Source organism: Vidua macroura, chromosome 8, assembly GCF_024509145.1.
Source record: "Vidua macroura isolate BioBank_ID:100142 chromosome 8, ASM2450914v1, whole genome shotgun sequence".
In the NCBI taxonomy this organism is placed as follows: Eukaryota; Metazoa; Chordata; class Aves; order Passeriformes; family Viduidae; genus Vidua; species Vidua macroura.
Window position 1 is genome coordinate 6,245,841 of NC_071578.1, and position 18,131 is coordinate 6,263,971.

Below are 18,131 nucleotides of genomic sequence, written 5' to 3' on the forward strand. Positions count from 1 at the left end.
CCCCCAGCCCCGCCGCGCTCCCCTCACGGCGCCGCCCGCCATGGCCGCCCCGCCCCGGCACCCCCGGGCCCTGCGGGGCCGCCCCGCCCCGCTGCCGCGGCGCCCGGCGCGCCCGCTGATTGGCTGCGCCGCCCCGCCCAATCCGCGCGCGGGGTGTTCCGGCGGTGCCAAGATGGCGGCCAGGTAAACACGGCCGCGGGCGGCGGGCGCGGGGCTGGGCGGCGGCACCGAGGGGGCTCCGGCAGCGCCGCCGGCCCTGCGGGCACCGGCGGGACGGCGAGCGCCGGCTGCCTTCCCCTAGGCCGGCCTTGAGCCGCGTTTCTCTTCGCTTCGCTGTCTCCGGAGCTGCCCCCCACATCGCTTCCCCGGCCTGCCGCCTCCCCGGACGGGCTCTCCCCTGCCCGGCTCTCCCCTGCCCGGCTCTCCCCTGCCCGGCTCTCCCCTGCCGCGGCCCGGGGCGAGGGGGGTGGCTGTGTTGTCCCGGGAAGTTGCCCATGTGGAGGCACGGGACGCGTTTGCTACAGTGTCGTCCCCAAACTGAAAGGAGCTGTAAGCAAACGCATAGGGGCACAACTTTAAAGGACAAGGAGTGGGGGAAGGAAGAGCCAGCAGTCTCAGCCTCTGTAATCAAGTTCTCGTCTTCTTTCTGAAATAGTAAGTGTTAGCACCTTTATAATGTGCTTGTCTAAAACATGTAATGATATTTCTGTAGAAAAACCAAAAATATTTCTGATGACGTGTTTTGCTGTTCCTGTTTCTCCCTTCTGCAGGTTGTTTTTGTGTTGGGATGGGTAACCTGGTGTCTTTGCAGTGACTTTAAATAGTTTGGGCTTACGTAAACTGGAAGATGTGGAGTGGGCTGTTACCTCCAGGACTGAACGAAAGTGATGTTGATCTAAGTTCTGATGATGGGGATGAATCACCTGATTCCTGTTCAAAGCAAGATGCAAAAGAAGACACTGAAACAGTTCAGGGGACTGGACAGGAAAGTAATGCCAGCAGTGAACCTCTTGTACCCGTGACAGATGAAGAAAGTGAATCTCAAACGTGCCCTCCTGGAGTTTCTGTAAATATCTGGAATGTATGTATCTTTACAGGTCTGCAGATGAGCATAATGCAGTGTAATCAAATAGCCATTTGATGAGATTGAGAAATCTCAATATGATTTTTAGATTTAAGTAATTCAGTGTTGAATAGTCAATATACAAATCTGAAATTGGATAAAATATGATCTGAGTATACAAACCTTTGATTGTTTGAAGTGAGGACTTTAGGAAGGAAGTAATTAGATGGTAATTTGGTGATGATTGAAGGCAGAGCAAGGAGTTATCATTACTATACAATTGCATAAAACTTGTGTTTTCAGTGGTTCTTGGGTCTGAGCTGCTTGGTAGCTGCTTTCTGCATTGGTAAGGATTTACAGCTCAGTGTTTCAGCCTCTGTGGGGGTGCTGCACCCCTGGCAAGGGGAGGTGTGCCCTGCTGTTTGCTGTATGGGTTAATTGCAAGCATGCAGACTCAAGAGTTCCTTATAACCTCCTGATTTTGCAGTTGCATTTAAAGACTGGGGAAAACAAAAAAACCTTAAAAAACCAATGTGTTTAAGGCTTTGGATTCAAAATAAGAATTGGCAAAAAATAATTGCCTTCTTTCATCCTTCAGTCCTTGTAGGTAGCCTGCTGTGCAAGGACCATGCTGTCACTAATTTGTGGATTACAAACTACCAGCTAGGCAATAAAAACATATGTTATAGCCCAGGAGTGCACAACAAGCAAAAGTGTGTTTTGTGTCACATCCTATGAGAGAACTGTCAGATCTGAACAGTCCTGGGATGTAGGGAGGGCAGAAAGTCAGAGAGAGGTGGTGAAAGATGAGCACCAGTTCCAGTTTAACACCATCAGAGTCTCATAGTCTCAATTTATAGATTGGGATGTAATATATAACACAAGGCACTGTGGGTAATTATACATTTCCCTGTGTAATTTCTTAAAAATGGGGGGAAAATGAAAAATACTGACTTGCTTTTTCCTAATCTTGTAGAAATTTGTGGAGCTTCAGAAGAAACACCGTGAAATGAAAATGCAAGTGAAAGAGGAAAACAGGTGCCGAAAAAGAAAGCGCCGCCGAAAAGGTGGTTTTTTAATGATCATTAGAATTTATTTTTTTTCAATTGAATTAGTATCAATACATGCTGTTTTGTGGGGTTGGTGTTTTTGGTTTTTGAGGGGTTTTTTCTTGTGTTTTTTTTTTTTTTTTAATTAAGAATTGTATTCTGGCTGTTATCTAGGATTTTATTTTTCCACTTGTTTGCATCACTTGCAAGGTTGTAGTGAGGTTGTAGATTGCTACATAGAATGCAAATAATATATTTGTCCTCTCCTTAAAAAGGAGGCAGAACTTACTCAGTTAATACTGATTTATAATGGTTAAGTGTATTTCAGTAGTTCTACAAAAATTGCTTTTGCACATTCTGGTTAAAACTTCACAGATATTGCAGGAGTTTCTTACAGCTGAGTGGTTTAAATCCACATGATCATTGGGTAAAAATCCCTGTGTATTGATCTTTCAAAGGAAATGTAACCAATTAAAGCTCTTTTAACTTCATTGGATGCTGTGGGGTATCACTGAGTAATGTTGGATTATTTTTTCTTTTTTTTTTTCCCCTTAGCAAAACAGAGAAAGACTGATGAAGTGGCTAAAAGGTATAACCAGGTCAATGGGATTACCTGAGGTCTGTTAGTAGCAGGCAAAACTTGCAATAAGCCTTACCACATTCATAGCCAAAGCCTAGCTTTTGAGCATTGTGTAAAATATCTTTTAAATTTGTTCAATGTCTCTGTTGGGCAGGCTGAATTTGTACTGGTGATTGCTTGATGGAGTGTTGTTGCTTGATTTTAAAAATCAACACAAATGTATCATTTAATGTAACTTCTGATAGACTTAATGTTCTTCCTGCTTCCTTCATACAAGCTCCTGTTCAGGCTGCTCCTTCCCTTCTTTTTCCTCCTTGGCAGTGTTAGATTTGTGGTTAGACTTGATCTTTAAGAACTTTTTCAACTTGAATGGTTCTGTGATTCTATCAGCTTGCTTTCAAGAATGTGAAATTACACGTACACAAAGGGGGAGGGATAATTAATTTTCATTAATTTAACTTCATTTAAAACTTGAATGGGTGAAAAGACCATGTCTGCCAAATGGAAGAGTTTATTTTAGCTTTGAAAAGGATATTACAAGTTGTGGAAAGGGAAGTGGTTATGGTAATGACTTGTTTGTTTGTTTGTTTTTAGTAGTCAGCAGTTGGAAAATGAAGAGAAATGGAAAGAACTTACACAATACTTTGGAATCAATGATAGATTTGAATCACCTGTGGACAGCAGGGCTCCACAAAAGGTGACTGTTATTACAAAGGGCAGTGTCAGCTTGTGTTTGGCAGTAAAATAACTTGTTCTTAACTGAGATAGTAATGAAACTGAGGCTATTTGAGAGTAAAAGATACAGTCACTCTGAGGAAGGATAATTTTGTGAACTTTTTAAATAAATGTCCTTTTGTCTTTGCTGTGCTTTCTTTTAAGACAGTATCCAGGGTTGTTTCCTGTCTGGTTTTGTTTTTTCCTGTTGTGAGAGACAGAACACTTCATATGCATTGTTTGACTTTTCCTTTTATTTTATTTCATCATGTTTTAACTTCGAAATGTGTCACATAAATTTTTCAGTTGACAGCAGTGGTTACAAGAATTAAAGGTGCAAACCTAGCAGACATTTTGACTGGATTCATAACACAATCTGTTCATAAATATTACTGTGTAACTAGTCATATCTGAACTAATTGGCACACACGATGGATAAGTTAAGACTCTCAATACATTGTGACTTTCTGGTAGTGCTGTTGGTTCTGTAATATTTCTTATAAAGTTCTCTGTAAGTTCTAGCACATGAAATGTTCAGATAGCTTCCTTTATGATAATTTTTGTATTTTTCATTTTCTTAAAGTAAGTTTCTACATACATGTCCTGAAGATTGGTTTGCTTCTTACTTTTGGTGGCTATTTAGTTGTCATTAAAGTGGTCAGGATGGATCTGGAATAAGGCCCAAAGTGTTAAAATGCAGATGGTTTCATTGTAATTTCAGGGATAGTATCACTAGTGGAAGATACATCTCACTATTTTCAGAAAAGGCATCTTAACATAATTTGCCATCACTCTAACTTCCAATTGTGCATTTTTTTTCAACTACCTCCTGAAATAATTCAAGTGCAGTGTTTGCAAATCACTGTTTCTCAAGAATTCCATTAGCTTTTTCATTTTTATCTCTTAAAAAAGTGTATGTTATGGAACTGTCAAATGTATTTTCTTTAGTTCACTAATATTTAAAATCAGTGAGGCTGTAAATTATCTTTTGTTATGAGAGTGAGGTTTTTTGTGAAATTCTGAAGTCAGTGCTACCCTTCTGTACTGCATCAAAAATTTACAACCATAATTTCCAGGAAGTAGTTACTTTTTATTATGTTATTTGTAACTGTTGCCATTAAACAAGTTATATTTACCCTGAAAATAAGAAAACAACCCTTAAATCCTGAAGCTTTTTCATTGTTTTCTATAAGGCTGCTAGAATTTTTAATTTATTATCATAGTGGAGTGGCTTTGTGCCAGAACTCTGTTTTTTTGGGTAAAGATAAGATCTTAGAACTGTAACGATACAGTGGTAATTGCCATTCTTCATGTTACCTGACACATACATTTCACATTTTGTTTAGAAAGCTCCAGGGATGGAAGAGATAAGCCAGATCTTCAGATGAAATTTTATTGTGACAGGCATAAACTAGCCCGTGTAATTTTTTTAACCTATAGTATTATCCTGCACATAAGGTGGAACTAATGCAATGATTTGTGCTCAGGCGGCCTCTCAGTGAATTCTTAATTATACTGTCCATTACAATACACAGACAGAGTGATTTGTGGTACACAGAAATTGCAGGTTTATGCAGTGTCTTAAAGAATTTTTTGAAAGAAATATTTTTAGAAAGGAGGTACTCCTTTTAAATATGTTCTTTTTTTCTGAAGGCATTTACCTTTTTTTTTTTCCCTAGTCTGGCCTTGAACTGAGCATAGAGAAGTGTGTGGCTGAAGGTGACATTGCCAAGGCTGAGGAGCTGAGTGACAGATTAGCCACTCGTGAGGTAAGTGGGCTGTTAACAAAAGCTCTGAGGGGTCATTAAGTTTTGCACATCTGGACTAAAAGTGTCTTGAGTAAAACAGCATTGAAGGTTGTTTGCAGCATCTTTCCCGTTTCCTGAACAGATTCCTGTCAGTGATTTCAGGACTTGCTGCTGATCTAGCAATGCTTGGACAGCTGTAGCTGTGTTTAAGAATTGAAAAGACATCCATGAACTGTCCCAAGTAACCTTGCTTTAGATCCTTGCTGCTCACTCCTCAACTCAGAAGAGCTGGTATCTGGTCATCTGTGTTGACCTTTTGATTTTTTCCATTTTGCAAGCCAAGAGAACAGGAATGGGATGTTCCCTTTCTCTCAGTTCCCTGTGCCTCATAATTTTTTTTTGGCATTACCTCATCTATAAGCTTGGGAAGCCTCAGGACAGGTAGAGATAGAGCAAATGAGGACATATGAACCCCAAGCTGTGTGCCAGTATTTGTTTATCTGTGTATTCACATGGTCAGGAGTTGATGGCTGGAAGAATTCTGAAGAAGAATGGGAGTAGATGGTTGTCTCTCTGTACTACTGCTGTAGCCTTAGAATTGTGTTGGATATTTTTTTCTCCTTGTCATAGTGGTTCAGTGTATAAATACATACCTAAAACCAAGTCCAAAGTAACACAATTTTTTCAAGATGTTGTCTTGATAGTTGGTGTAGCTGAGTAATTTCATGAAAGCTGTGCTCTCTTTGCCACAAAAGTGGAGAAAAACATCTGTATGTACAGATCTTAGTGAATACTTAAAACTGGTGAGGAATCTATCAGATAGCTCTGGTACCTTCATTTAAGAAATTGTTCAATTTGTGCACATAGGGTAAGTGGAGGCAGCTGAAATAAAAATAACTGAAGTCCACAAAGGCTGTTTTCCCCACTGCTAGTTGTGCATGGGGGAGAAAATGTAGAGGAAGAAAATAGGATAATATAGTTTAACAGTTTTGAAGCCAGGTAAGAAAAAAAAATACTATTTCAGTGAGTAGAAATGTGATCTTTTTAAAGTCATCTAAGAAGTATGATTTAAACTATAAATCTTCTAGATTTATACTAAAAAATAATTATGTAATTTTTGCTTTCATTCCTTTATCTTGCATATTCTTCCATCTTCACAGAGGTAATGGGAATTTTTTGTCCACTGTATATGCTTGCAAAATTCAAAGGTATTAGGAAAGCAAAGACAAATTTTAGCTGCTTCTCATTCTCATACAAATATTTTAAATGTTTCTTAAATACAGTGTTTTAAACTAAGCTTCAATCTAAAATTGCAGATTTGAATCTGTTTAGTGCAATGTATTACAATATTGTGATGGCTTTAAAAACAGACAGCTTTTGAAGTGGGAAATACAGTTCTTAAGGTTCTCTGAGGTTAGGTAAAAGTAACTGTTCCTCAGTGACTATTCTTACAAAATCATTAAACTCCTCCATTTAGTCTCTCAGGGCAGTTTCTAATGACTAGACTCTTACCTGCCTTGTCACCAGTGATCACAAAACTTGAGTCTGCAAAGATTACAGCTATTGACAGTGGTAGGAATGTGTCCTGATGTTCCCTTTAAGTCTCACCAGCTTCTGACTGTTTTATTACCTTTCATGTGTACAACATGAAAAACACTTGCTGTTCTCCTTCACAAATGTCATTATCCCATCTCCTCTAAAGTGGCTGGAGTATTATAATCAATAAAACATACTGAGGTTCTAGTGCAAATTGTTTGACTATAAAAACAAATTAATGTAAGAAGTTTTAAGGTTTTGTAATATTTATGATAAACTGTTATCTGATTTTGGTAGCCATGGGATTATACAACATCTAGCATATCCCAGGTGCTGCAGCAGTGTATTATTATTTGTGGAACATTAGCTCCAAATTGTTGACTTTCAAATATTAGCATGTTGTAATTCTGAAAACAAAATGCTTGAAACATTATTAGTATTCACAGCCTTGACTTGGTTTTGGTTAAGTGGGTTTATCTGAACAAATAATATGTTGAAAGAAGGAAAACTCAAATGCCTGGCTTGATCTCTCATGAGGAGTTCTGTCGAGGCAGAATCCATGTGAATTCACTGGGGTTCTCTGCTCTTGTAGAGATGTGCTCCATTGCCCACTGCAAGGTTCATTTTTCTTTGTGATTTTTCAGAAGCTTTTTTTTTAATGGATCTTTTAAAATACTTTTTTTTTCTAAGGAAATTCTTCTAACAGTGACTGTTTCAGTGAAGAACTCTAAAAAGAGGATTTGATTATGGAAGAAGCTGATTGAACAGTCATTGTTTTGTATACAAGTACACTTAATAAAATACTGCTTTCTTGTTGTATTCATTCAATTGCTACTTTTTTTCTCTTAGCAGTTTACAGAAATGTTGTTTTTAATATACAATACCTCTAAAAAGTGAGTTAGTTTTTAAATTATGTGGCTATTTGTATCCCTCTAACTTCCAAATGCAACACAGCTCTGTGAGCAAGTCAGGCATGGAACTGCACTGTGGCTGTATTGAAGTACACCACTTCTGAAGTCTGGAGTAATAAGTGGATGAGTTATTGTTCTTTTATCTCAACTTCATCTCTTTATGTATAGTTTTCATTTTTCTGGAGCAGTGTTACAGGGCTGGGGACAGGGAGTGTGTGAGAAACAGCTGTCTGGTGTTTGGGGTGCAGCCCCCCTTGCAGCCATGTGAGAAATGTTCAGTGGGTAGGTGTTCTTTTTGAAATCAGGTGTATGGGGTTTTAATCGGCACCATTTTCTTTTGCAAGAAGCAGTGACTGGAACCTGCTGATAAAGCTTTTGCTTTGAGGCACAGATCCCAGAGTTCTTACAGCCGTTTCCTGCCTTAATAAGTGAAACTAATTTTTGATGTATAACATTTATAAGCCTGTGAAACTGATAGGGCAGCTTCAGTATTTAGAAAAATGAAGCCAAAAATAAACAGATGATGAGTATAGACGGTAGAAACATGTCCTAAAAAGCAAAGGAATGTCAAAATGATGCTGTCAATATCCTGTCGTCGTGACACAGTGAGAAAAGGTTTTTTTAAATCAGATTCATTTAAAATCGCTGATGACTTAGGCAATATGCATAATCTAGCAGCTGTCAGTGCATCATGGAATTTTGCATTCCAAAAACCTAAATGATACTGCTTTAAAGTTTTGGGTCTCCGGGTTTCCAAGTGGTACTTGTTGCAGGTTCTTTAAGGAAAATGCCACTGCACTGCATTAAATGAGGCTTTGGGCAATATATTATTTGTTGTTTCCTTTGCTTTGACAAATACACACAAATGCTGATTTTAAAACAAAGCTTCAGTCCACGAACATTCAAGGTTTTGGAGTGAGAATTAGAACTTGAATGCCTCCTGCATGAGGATGTATTTACTGGTGGCTGCATGGGTGGATTCATATGTACCTTTTGAGACTGGCTGGTGTGTTCCCCCTTTTTTGTTGGCACTTGCATTTCTATTATGAAAATGAACTGTATGTATTACACTGCTGAATACACTGCCAAGTGTTACCCCTTGTCTCCTGCTATCAGTCATCAGGGTAGCAGATCTCTACCTGTGGCATCTTTGGCCATCCCCACAGCACGTTCTCTTGTGGGGTGTTCTGCTTCCCTGAGAGGTCTGGTGAGCCTGAAGTTCTTGATTTCATTAATTTATACACAAGTGAAGTTTTTTTCATGAAGAAAATATGGGCATCTCTGCATTATGTTGTAGAGAATAATTTAGGCCTTCAGTAACTCTGCTCCTGCAGCTTCTGGCTGGAGCACCTCAGTGCTGTGATGCAATTACAGTGTCCAAGATCAACGCTGCTTTGATAAATGTGTTGAGCAGCAAAATAATGCAGGTGGGTCATACTCCTTAATTCACTGTAGAGCTTCAAGCACAGTTAGACTACTGAATTATTTCTTTAATACCTGTAGTACAGTACTATTGTTATTAAAGAAATGAGCAATTCATTGCAGTGTGCCTGGTACAATATGCACAGTTAGTGTTTATTGCTGTAATCCAGTAGCTGTCTTTGTTATCACGTTCCAGGGCTTCCAGCATGGGCAGAGTCCTTCATGTTTTATAGTTGTGCTTTTCAGGTGTAGACTGGCATACCTAAAGCTGTTGGTTGAACATTGCATTTAAGGATGACTTATTTAACTTGAGAGATGCCAGTAGAAATGTTAATGTAGGAGTTACCAAAAAAAATCTGAGCCTTTTAGAATGAAAGTTATTAAGAGAATAAAGTTCATGTGAACATTTATGTGGAAATGACATGATTTTTTGGTGATGCCTTAGGGTAGGATAGCTGAGATCTAATAGTAGCAGATACTTGGGTTATGGAGCTAGGAACAGACACTTGGAATTATGTCAACTTCTTAATGCTTTGTAAAAATGTTTCTGGAATTCTGTCTTGAGATGTAATTAAATTCTTCCTACTGTGTTAGTGGGAATCCACCTAGATTTTTTTTTTTGAAGAATAAATGTTGATAAATTAGAGCACTGTGACTGTGCATAGCTGGATGTGTTTATCCCTTTGAGTAAGGATGGTATGTGCAGATGTCTGGTAATTTCACTCTGCTATAAATCAGTTTCAGTTTGGAGTGGTACTTGTAAAAATTATTTTCATAGGCAAACCAAAAAAATCTTAAAAGATTCCCCACCTCCACTCCTTAAATTCCCCCTAGAGAAAGAGGTTTTTTCATAGTACTTCTGTGCTCAAATCATGGTTTGGTGTCTCAAAATGCAGAATACAGATTTCTTATGGCTCTAATACTGTGAGAACTAACCTGACTAAAGCCCAAACTTTGCACTTACTGGTGTTTTTTGTGTGAACTGCCTGGTAGGCAGGTGCCACATTGTCTAAGAAGACATTAGCCTGAGGACTGTAACTTGAACACAAATAATCTTGACCATATTAGACTTACCTGTCAAAAGTAAGTTTTAAAATATTTTGTAATTTAGTGTGCTAAATTGCTGTAGCACTTGTCAGTCTCTAAATACCTCAGACTTTTTGACAGTATTTCCTAAGCACCTGGCTTAGTGTCTTCTGGCATTTTGGGGAAAGATTTAAAAAGCTGCAATTTATAGGGACACTGGTATTTAATCAAATTTAAATGAGAGATCTACATTGTAATTGGTGAAATTAATTGGCTATTCACTGGAATATCATCCTCATGTTACAGCAAGATCAGTCCTGCTGTCGTCTTTAAAATTTGATGCATCAGTTCTGACCATTTTCTCATGATCAAATTAGTATCTCCTGTCTGCAAGTAACCTCTAGTCATATAAATTAGAAAGGGAAGTACACAAGGCACTTTGTTGGTTATAAGTGCTGGGAACCATTCTGGAAACTGGTGTCCATGTGAGACTCTGGGTAGGAAATGGTAGATTGATTGTGATGATGTTACTGCTAGAGATGGACAGGAGTTAGTACTTGATGCTATTCTGTTGGTAAAATGAAATTTCTAAGTTCTGTGCAATGTTCACAATTCCTCACAGTGTTTTTAGGTACATGAGGTAGTGCAATTTTATGTGGAGTGTAACCAAGCACAAATTAACTTGGAACTCTTGTTGTGGAAGAACTGCCCCTCCCCACCTCCCCCCCCTCAAAAAACAAAAGAAAAAGAGGAAAAAAAAAGGTTTTTTATCTGTGAAGGATTTCCTTTCTTACCTTAGTGAAGGTGCTTCCAAATACTCCATTGAGGTGGTTTTCTTTTAACCTTTGGAACATGGCAGGGTTATCACCTAGAATTACATTCTTATGCTCCCTTAATTATGTATATCTTTTCCTTAACAAACCTTAAAAAAAGATTTCAGATGTTACAAGTCTAATTAAAGAGACAGACAAAGCACAGTTTATACTGTAGATTTTTTCTGCAGTTCAATTAATCAGCATGTTTTCTCTTTTAATTAAAACCATTTTAGTAAATTAAAGCCCACAGCAAAACACATATATAATTTGTTTGTAATTAGCTCTTAATTGGTGGTAGTTGAAGCTTAGCACCCTTGGTTTCTTTCTTCATGATTGCCATTTTATTAGCAGCCAGTCATTAATTAATCTTTTTTTCTAATTAGCTTATAAAACTGTTGATGGCACATTATTGTAAATGTGATTTTAAGTTCAAAGCTTGTTAATAAGCTTTCTTACTTAGAAGAACAGAGATAAAGAAATTGCTGAAAACAGTACTACAGTTCTTTTTTTAAAACTGCCTTTGTTATAAGGGGGCTCTGTAAAGCATCTAACAGCTTATGGTTAATTTTTTAATGCTGTGTTTTCTCGTGAATGGAGGAAGTTACTTGCATTTAAATGTTGAAGTCTAGGAAAGAGCTTAATATTAGAACAGTTTTCTGTCCTTTCTCCATTACTGTGTCATCCAAATATAATGTGATGTTATAATACACAGCATAAAAATACAACAAAGGTATTACAAAGTATTTTAAAGGGGAAGTTGAGCACATCATTGAAAGGGAACAATTTTCACTGCAAAATCCACTCGGTATTCTTGTTTGCTTTATATATTTTATATACGTCAGCAATGGATAACATTCCATAACATAAAAGGAGAAAATCATTGCTAGAGGCAAGCCTGAAATAACTAGATTCATATTTGATGAGAAACTGTAACACTGTATTAAAAGGCTGTTTGGCTTCTCTGCTATGATCATAGGATATTTCAGGACCTGTTTGAATATAGATGTTTTGTTGAAGCTTTTATAGGTTTAATATTTTGTATTTCTGGAGCAGTTCTTGATTCCGTTGTCTTGTACTGGTATCGTTCAGCGTTTACATTTTACAGTCCTATCTTAAAGATGAGTCTTTGCTTTGTGATATTTAATGTTAAATATTCTGATTTGCAAGGAAGTTTTCTGGAAGTTACAGTAGATTCTCTTGCAACTTAATAAAAATGTTTACTCTTCTGCCTGAACTTTACATTCTATTTCAACTTCAGCTATTTCTTTGCTTGTTTTAAAAGTGTTTTATGATGCTGTGCAAGAAACACTAGAAAGGGATAGCTGACAAGGAAAAAATTAAAAATTGGATAAAAAGTAAATGAATAATGTCATATTACTAAAAAGATGAGAGGCTAATTTGTGCCGACTTTTTGCTAATTTTGTTCAAGCCTCAAAATGAGGAGCTGTCACCCGTTCTGTGTAGCACTGATGACAGTGCCAATGATCCATGAAATAAGCTGCCGCTGGCTTTGTTCTGATAAGAATGAACAAATCTGCACAATGTACGGCTCCCAGAATCTCATTTTCATACTTGCATGCAGGCTAAAAGAAATAAGCTGTTTGCAGGCTTGATTAATCAGACATTTGAGGGTTTTTTGTCTCTTTGATCTCTTTCGTCTCCTAGGTAACTTGCTTGACATTAATGTTGAGCTTGAGTAAAGACAATCAGGAATTGTAGACCAAACTGATATAAAAATTAAAGACCTTAACACTTTAAGTACTCCAGTAATGGTTCCGCTTTACTTCAGAAAACATCTGTTTTCATTTAATTAAAGAACAAAAGAGAATGGCATAAATATTTTTCATAGAGACCTGTTATTCCATAAAAAGTTAAAGTATGATAATTGGTTTTTTAAAATAAATGCCTTGAAAGTGTTCAAAACGAAGCAAAGCTTCAGATATTTGTTACAAGGTAACAATTTCAGATGAGTAGGAAATTTTCATTTATGCTACATTAAACATCTAGAGTAAGATATTTGACATGATTATTGGTCAATTTCAAAAATGGAAGGGGCTTTGCCCTGTCGAAACTAAGTTGTTTTTCAAGTTTGTCTCAAAATACAAATATATATAGTGTTACAAGGATGAACCATTATATCAGCTTTACTACCCAGTATGATTTACACACTTTAAACCTGTAAAATTGAAAGGAATTTAAAAAAAAATGTCGCAGTGCGTTTGCTTGAGGTTATGCAGACGCTTTTACAAATCTTCCAAGTGGCTGTAAAGATGAATGCCTCAAGGGTCTAGCCAGGGCCCTGCTTTTCCAACCAGCTAAAGCCCTTATCTTAAATCCAAGCAAAGTACCATTAATCTTTTTGAAAGACCTTTTATGGCTTTTAATATATCCCAAATTAGAACATTTTACACCCTTGGTTCCTGAAATATGGTGATAAAAAGCCTTTAGAGCTTAATTTTCCTTACTGCGTGCTCTGACCAATTTGCAGTTCTTTGTGATAATGTTTAGACACCTTAATTAAAATGCAGCAAAATATTGGATGTTCTATATGGAAAATGCTGATACTTTGACTACACAAGAAATTGTTGTATATATTTTTATTCATGCTTTCTTACTTCTTTCAAGATTGTATTTTATTGAGTTATCTGATGACCTGAAATGTTAGTATGTTTTTTTTTTTTTAATGTAAAATCCATTGACCAAGCTTTTATGGATTTCTTCTGGGAGGGAGAAGGGAGTGAAGATGTATGTCTGGGTTTGGGTGGGAGCAGAAGACATTTAATCTGCCTAAAATGTTTGTGTGTGTTTATATGCAACATTTGTTTTCATATCTTGAAAATTTGACTCTATGTAGCCTAAAAATTATAACAATGCTGCAAAATTCTTCTGCTTTTGCTTCCACATACACTGCAGAGGATCTTATCCCATTTTTTTCTGTACTTTTCAAAGATGGAAGAACTCATTCTGTCTTCCAGAAAGTGCAGATAAAAAGATTTTTCTGCAGCACTTATTTAGAGCTCTCCTATGTATATTTTTGTGTGTATAAGTGCTCAATAGGACACTAGATTATATTTTAAGGAGATTCTGTTATTCATCACACAGTAAAAGTTAATTTTCAAGTGTCTTAGGAGGTAAAATACCTCTAATAAAGGCATGGTTCTGCTGACTTCAGCCATCAGATTGCTCTATTGTTTTAACTAATGATTACTCCTGTTTCAATTTAAAAGTAAACATTTTTTGAATATTTTAGGTGAGTTTTCTTAAGCATTTTTATACTGCTATTATATTAAGGTTAATAGCTGTCCTTAAATGTTAAGTGACAATGCAAATAAAAGAATGTTATGTTTTAGTCTTTGACCTGAAATTTAGCGGTTCAGATGTTGGCATTGAGTTACTGTTAATAAAAAATGTTAATGCTCAGGGGAAAATTACATAGCTAATATAAAAGTTTTGAAGTAGCTGGTCACAGTATTTTGTGCATGAAGATGATTCCAAAGGTACATGTTTAGGACCTTATAACACATGCAAATAGTGGATGAGAAACTTGTCCCATTTTTCCTTTTTAAATATTATGTTTATGAAGATACCTGTTTTACTTTTAAACTGTTATGCTCAGCTCCTAACTGCTTGTGTTGCCAGCATTTAGACCCTCAAACAAAGCACAAGCTGAGTTGTGCTTGCTGACTTTCCTTAAAGGCTGCTTTCTTCATTCTTGAACCCTGAGAGGACCATGAGATAGAAGAGCTTGTAGTGATGCTGGTTTGGGTGGGGGTTTTTTTGTTTTGGGTTTTTTTTTGTTTGTTTGGGGTTTTTTTTGTTTTGGTTTGGTTTTGTTTTTTTTTTGCTTTGTTAACAAAATGATCACCTACCTATTGTGTGTTTTGATGGGATAGTTGTGGAAAATGTGTCAGTGCATCTACACCTGCAGATGTGTTCTTGAGTTCTCTCTCATCTTACCTGGATAAAGCATTTCTCAGAGTAAATATTTGTCAGTATAGATGGTGCACATTATTCAAGTATATTAGCATTAATAGTGGAACTTCAGCCAAGGTGTTAAAGAGTATTCTTCACCTTGGGTCTCCCCTTCTTTGATGCTCCCATGACTTTTTAGGGACTTTTTAGAATATCCACTCAGAAACTGTTTGCTAATTCCAAGAGGTTTGAGTGTGGATTGAAAGAAAACCTGTTTGCCCGCATTGGTTTGTCGCAATTTGGGGTAAATTAATTGCATGTTTGTCTTGGAGAACAGCAGTAACTTCGGAGAATGAATTCCTTCCCAATTCATCATGTCAAGTCAAGGCACCAACCACAAAATGTAACTGCGAGTTACAAATGGTAATTAAGGGGAATAAACTGGTCACAGTTCACTGTATCTTCTTCCACCTTTTCTACTTTACTCTTCCCTGCCTTTCACTCCTGCAGTTGACATTCACTAATTCTCACAGTTTGCATCAGTTTATGGAAGTGGTACTCATCTACATGGAAAGCTGGCATATCACACCCTTGCTATCTAAAAGCTTGTAACGTGGCAATAGACACTAAGGACACTGCATCTTTTATTTTTGGACAGACTGATTAAAACATATCTAGTGGTTCTAGTGAAAAATGTTTAATGGTAGCAGCTCTTCCTGTATAAAAATGTCTTTTGGGGTGTTTTTGACACTGGTAAGACCTGATTCAATTTTTTTTAGCATAGCTGAGGTCACAGACTGGTCCTAATAATGGAGACTGATTTGGATATGTCTGTCTATATAAAACAAACAAAAGGATCCAGTGAGCTGTTGCCCTTTGCTTTTGGTTTTGAAAATGAAGGATTTGGTGAAAAGGATTTTTTGCCCCAGGATCCTATGCTTTTTTATTTCCCTCAAGAGATGTTTGTCCAGTCTGATAGTGCATCATCAGCCTAATATTGGAAAGATATTTTAGTATCTATTGACTTTTGAGAAACAATATCAGACCAAGTAATTTGTGAGGCTTAAATTTCATATGAGCCATTTGCATCTAATCAGTTTTCCTTTGTTCCTTTTCATGTCTTAGCTTGGTGTGAAAATTGCCAAAGCTGCCGCTTGCCGCAACTTTGTAAAAGCCAAGCAAGAAGCAGAGGCTGCCCAAGAAGCTCAAAAGAAAAAGAAGCTTGCTTGGGGGTAAGTCATTTGAGTGTGGAATTAAACATTTGTGGTTTCATTGGCACTAAGTGTGTACAATACAATCTCAGTTAAATGTTTTTTTTTTAGTTGAAATAGGCTTGTGCTAATCTTATTTGTTTAGTTTAACCTTGTTGGATTTTGGTGGGCTTCTTTAGAAGTGTATCAGACTTAAGTATGGGGGCTTTATCAGAAATAAAGTGGTGGTTGTATGGCTATATTTGTCTTCATGTCTTTATTACAGTATTAAAAATAAGTTATTTTTGTTGTTGTTAAGAATAATGTGGTTAAATACCTAAAACACATACCCTCATCATTCCTAATGTGGATTTTGTGCTCTGTTTCAGATTTGAAGCCAAGAAAAGATGGGAAACAAAAAGCAACATGGGATACATGTAATCCATCCTATTTTCCTCAGGAGTCAAATACCTGTTGTTACTTGAAGAATTTTTGTGGGCAACTTATTAAATCTAAACATAAAACCCCCCAAAATACAACACATCAAATGCCTGGTATTTATCTTAATGCTTTTGAACTGCACTATCTTGTTTTGTCACTCTCTTATAAATAATACAGCAAAAATACTATCTGAACATCAATACTGTGTTAAATTTTCCTCCTATATATGAAACCTAAAGGTAACACATTTCAGGATGCATTTGGAGTCTGGTAGAGAGTTCTCTGAAGTCAAAATAAAATCCTTGGTCCAAATGTGTTTTGTGCTGTACTGCAATTATAATGTGTGGGTATAAGGAGAGAGGTGTGTTTGCTTCTGGGGCTACACAAACTTAATGCAGTAAGTACTCCTTTTCTGCTTGTAAGTTGTGGGAAGACACTGAATAAAAACGAGCAAACCCAACCTGTCTTTTTTAAACCAAGGGCATTTATAGCCTTAGTAAATACAAACACACACACAAAAAAAAGAAGCCTAAAAAAAGTCCTGGAAGGATCTGGTACTATTGGTCATATCCTGGTGCCACGTCCTTCATGATATTTCAGATTGCCAGTTTTCTTTCCTTCTAAGAACACAGGTTTTAAAAGTCCCAGATAAAAATATACAAATACATGTCTTGGAAAAATATCTGAACTGTTACGTTGTACAGTTAACTGCACCCAAGATACAAATGCAGATTTTACTCCAAGTCAAATATCTTACAGATCAATTAGCATTTGAATGTTTATGTTATAAGATTATAACAAGAATTGATGATAATATTTCTTCAAAATTATTCTCAGTGAAAAGTAAGTACATATTCAAAACTAATAACTTTTCTCCCTGAAGCTCTTGCATATATGTTTAGTCACCACAATGCCTGAATTGATTTGGTAATGTAAATGTCAGTTATTGTTAACCAAGATTAATATGTTTCAGGCCAAAGGTATGGTATTAGTGTAATGGTGATTTACTGTGTAAGTACTTGGGGCTAAAACAACTTGCCAACAAATAGCAATTTGAAGTTTTACGGCAGCAATTCGAAGAGTTCAGGTTTGCAGCCCAAGATGGAATAGTGCATTTTTGTTCATTAGCCCTCAGGATATTTGATTTTTTTTAACATCGTATTTCTTTCACACAGATGAGAGTTTGCAATATGGTAATCTGCAGTTAGCTGTAATTAGTTATGATGACAGAGTTGAATACAATTGCCAGGATTGTAAATTGGGGGCTGAACAGGTTTCTGCAGTATAACGTCATAAATCTCACACAAAAGTTTACAAACTCCTTTGCTTTGCAAACTTTTGTGTGGAAGGAAGCAAGTGCTATCTCTAGTGAAGTGATTGTAAAGGTAAATTGCATGTTTGCATGTGTAAACACACAGGTTACACCATGACCCTACATCAGGATCTTTCAGTTCCAAATGTTCCTATCCAGAAGTTACAGGCAATCTGTCCATAATTACTGGGGTTTTTGTAAGTATCTGGAAGATGGGTTAGATACAGTTGACCTTTGTTATATACTGAAAAGTAGAATGATAATTAATGCCAAACACCAGCATCATTCCATTAAACTTTTAAAAGTATCATTTATTAAAAAGGCTATTTTCTCTTTTGCAGTAATTGCTCTTAAGAGTAACAGTATTTGTCAAATCAAGATCTTGATCTAATTGCAAGGATCAGTGTTCTTT

General features: G+C 36.9%; 1 protein-coding gene across 2 annotated transcripts; it reads left to right on the forward strand.

Annotated features, from left to right (window-relative positions):
* The first annotated feature begins 218 nt into the window (after nucleotides 1-218).
* Nucleotides 219-16,719, forward strand: FAM204A (family with sequence similarity 204 member A). 2 transcript variants are annotated; one of them, XM_053983914.1, is made up of 8 exons: nucleotides 219-654; nucleotides 771-1,081; nucleotides 2,040-2,130; nucleotides 2,668-2,701; nucleotides 3,290-3,389; nucleotides 5,086-5,175; nucleotides 15,902-16,008; nucleotides 16,356-16,719. In XM_053983914.1, the coding sequence occupies exons 2-8, from the start codon at nucleotides 848-850 to the stop codon at nucleotides 16,405-16,407; spliced, it is 708 nt and encodes a 235-aa protein (XP_053839889.1). In that variant the 5' UTR covers nucleotides 219-654; nucleotides 771-847; the 3' UTR covers nucleotides 16,408-16,719. The 2 variants fall into 2 exon arrangements, with proteins under 2 accessions (XP_053839889.1, XP_053839888.1); XM_053983913.1 differs by having other exon boundaries at nucleotides 221-654; nucleotides 3,287-3,389.
* Nucleotides 16,720-18,131: the final 1,412 nt, after the last annotated feature.

Excerpts from the sequence above, each read along its gene's own strand:
- FAM204A (XM_053983913.1), top strand. The coding sequence starts at position 848 with ATGTGGAGTGGGCTGTTACCTCCAGGACTGAACGAAAGTGATGTTGAT. Across the intron at positions 2,702-3,286 it reads ACTGATGAAGTGGCTAAAAG|TAGTCAGCAGTTGGAAAATG; the intron begins GTATAACCAGGT and ends GTTTGTTTTTAG. Across the intron at positions 5,176-15,901 it reads ACAGATTAGCCACTCGTGAG|CTTGGTGTGAAAATTGCCAA; the intron begins GTAAGTGGGCTG and ends TTCATGTCTTAG.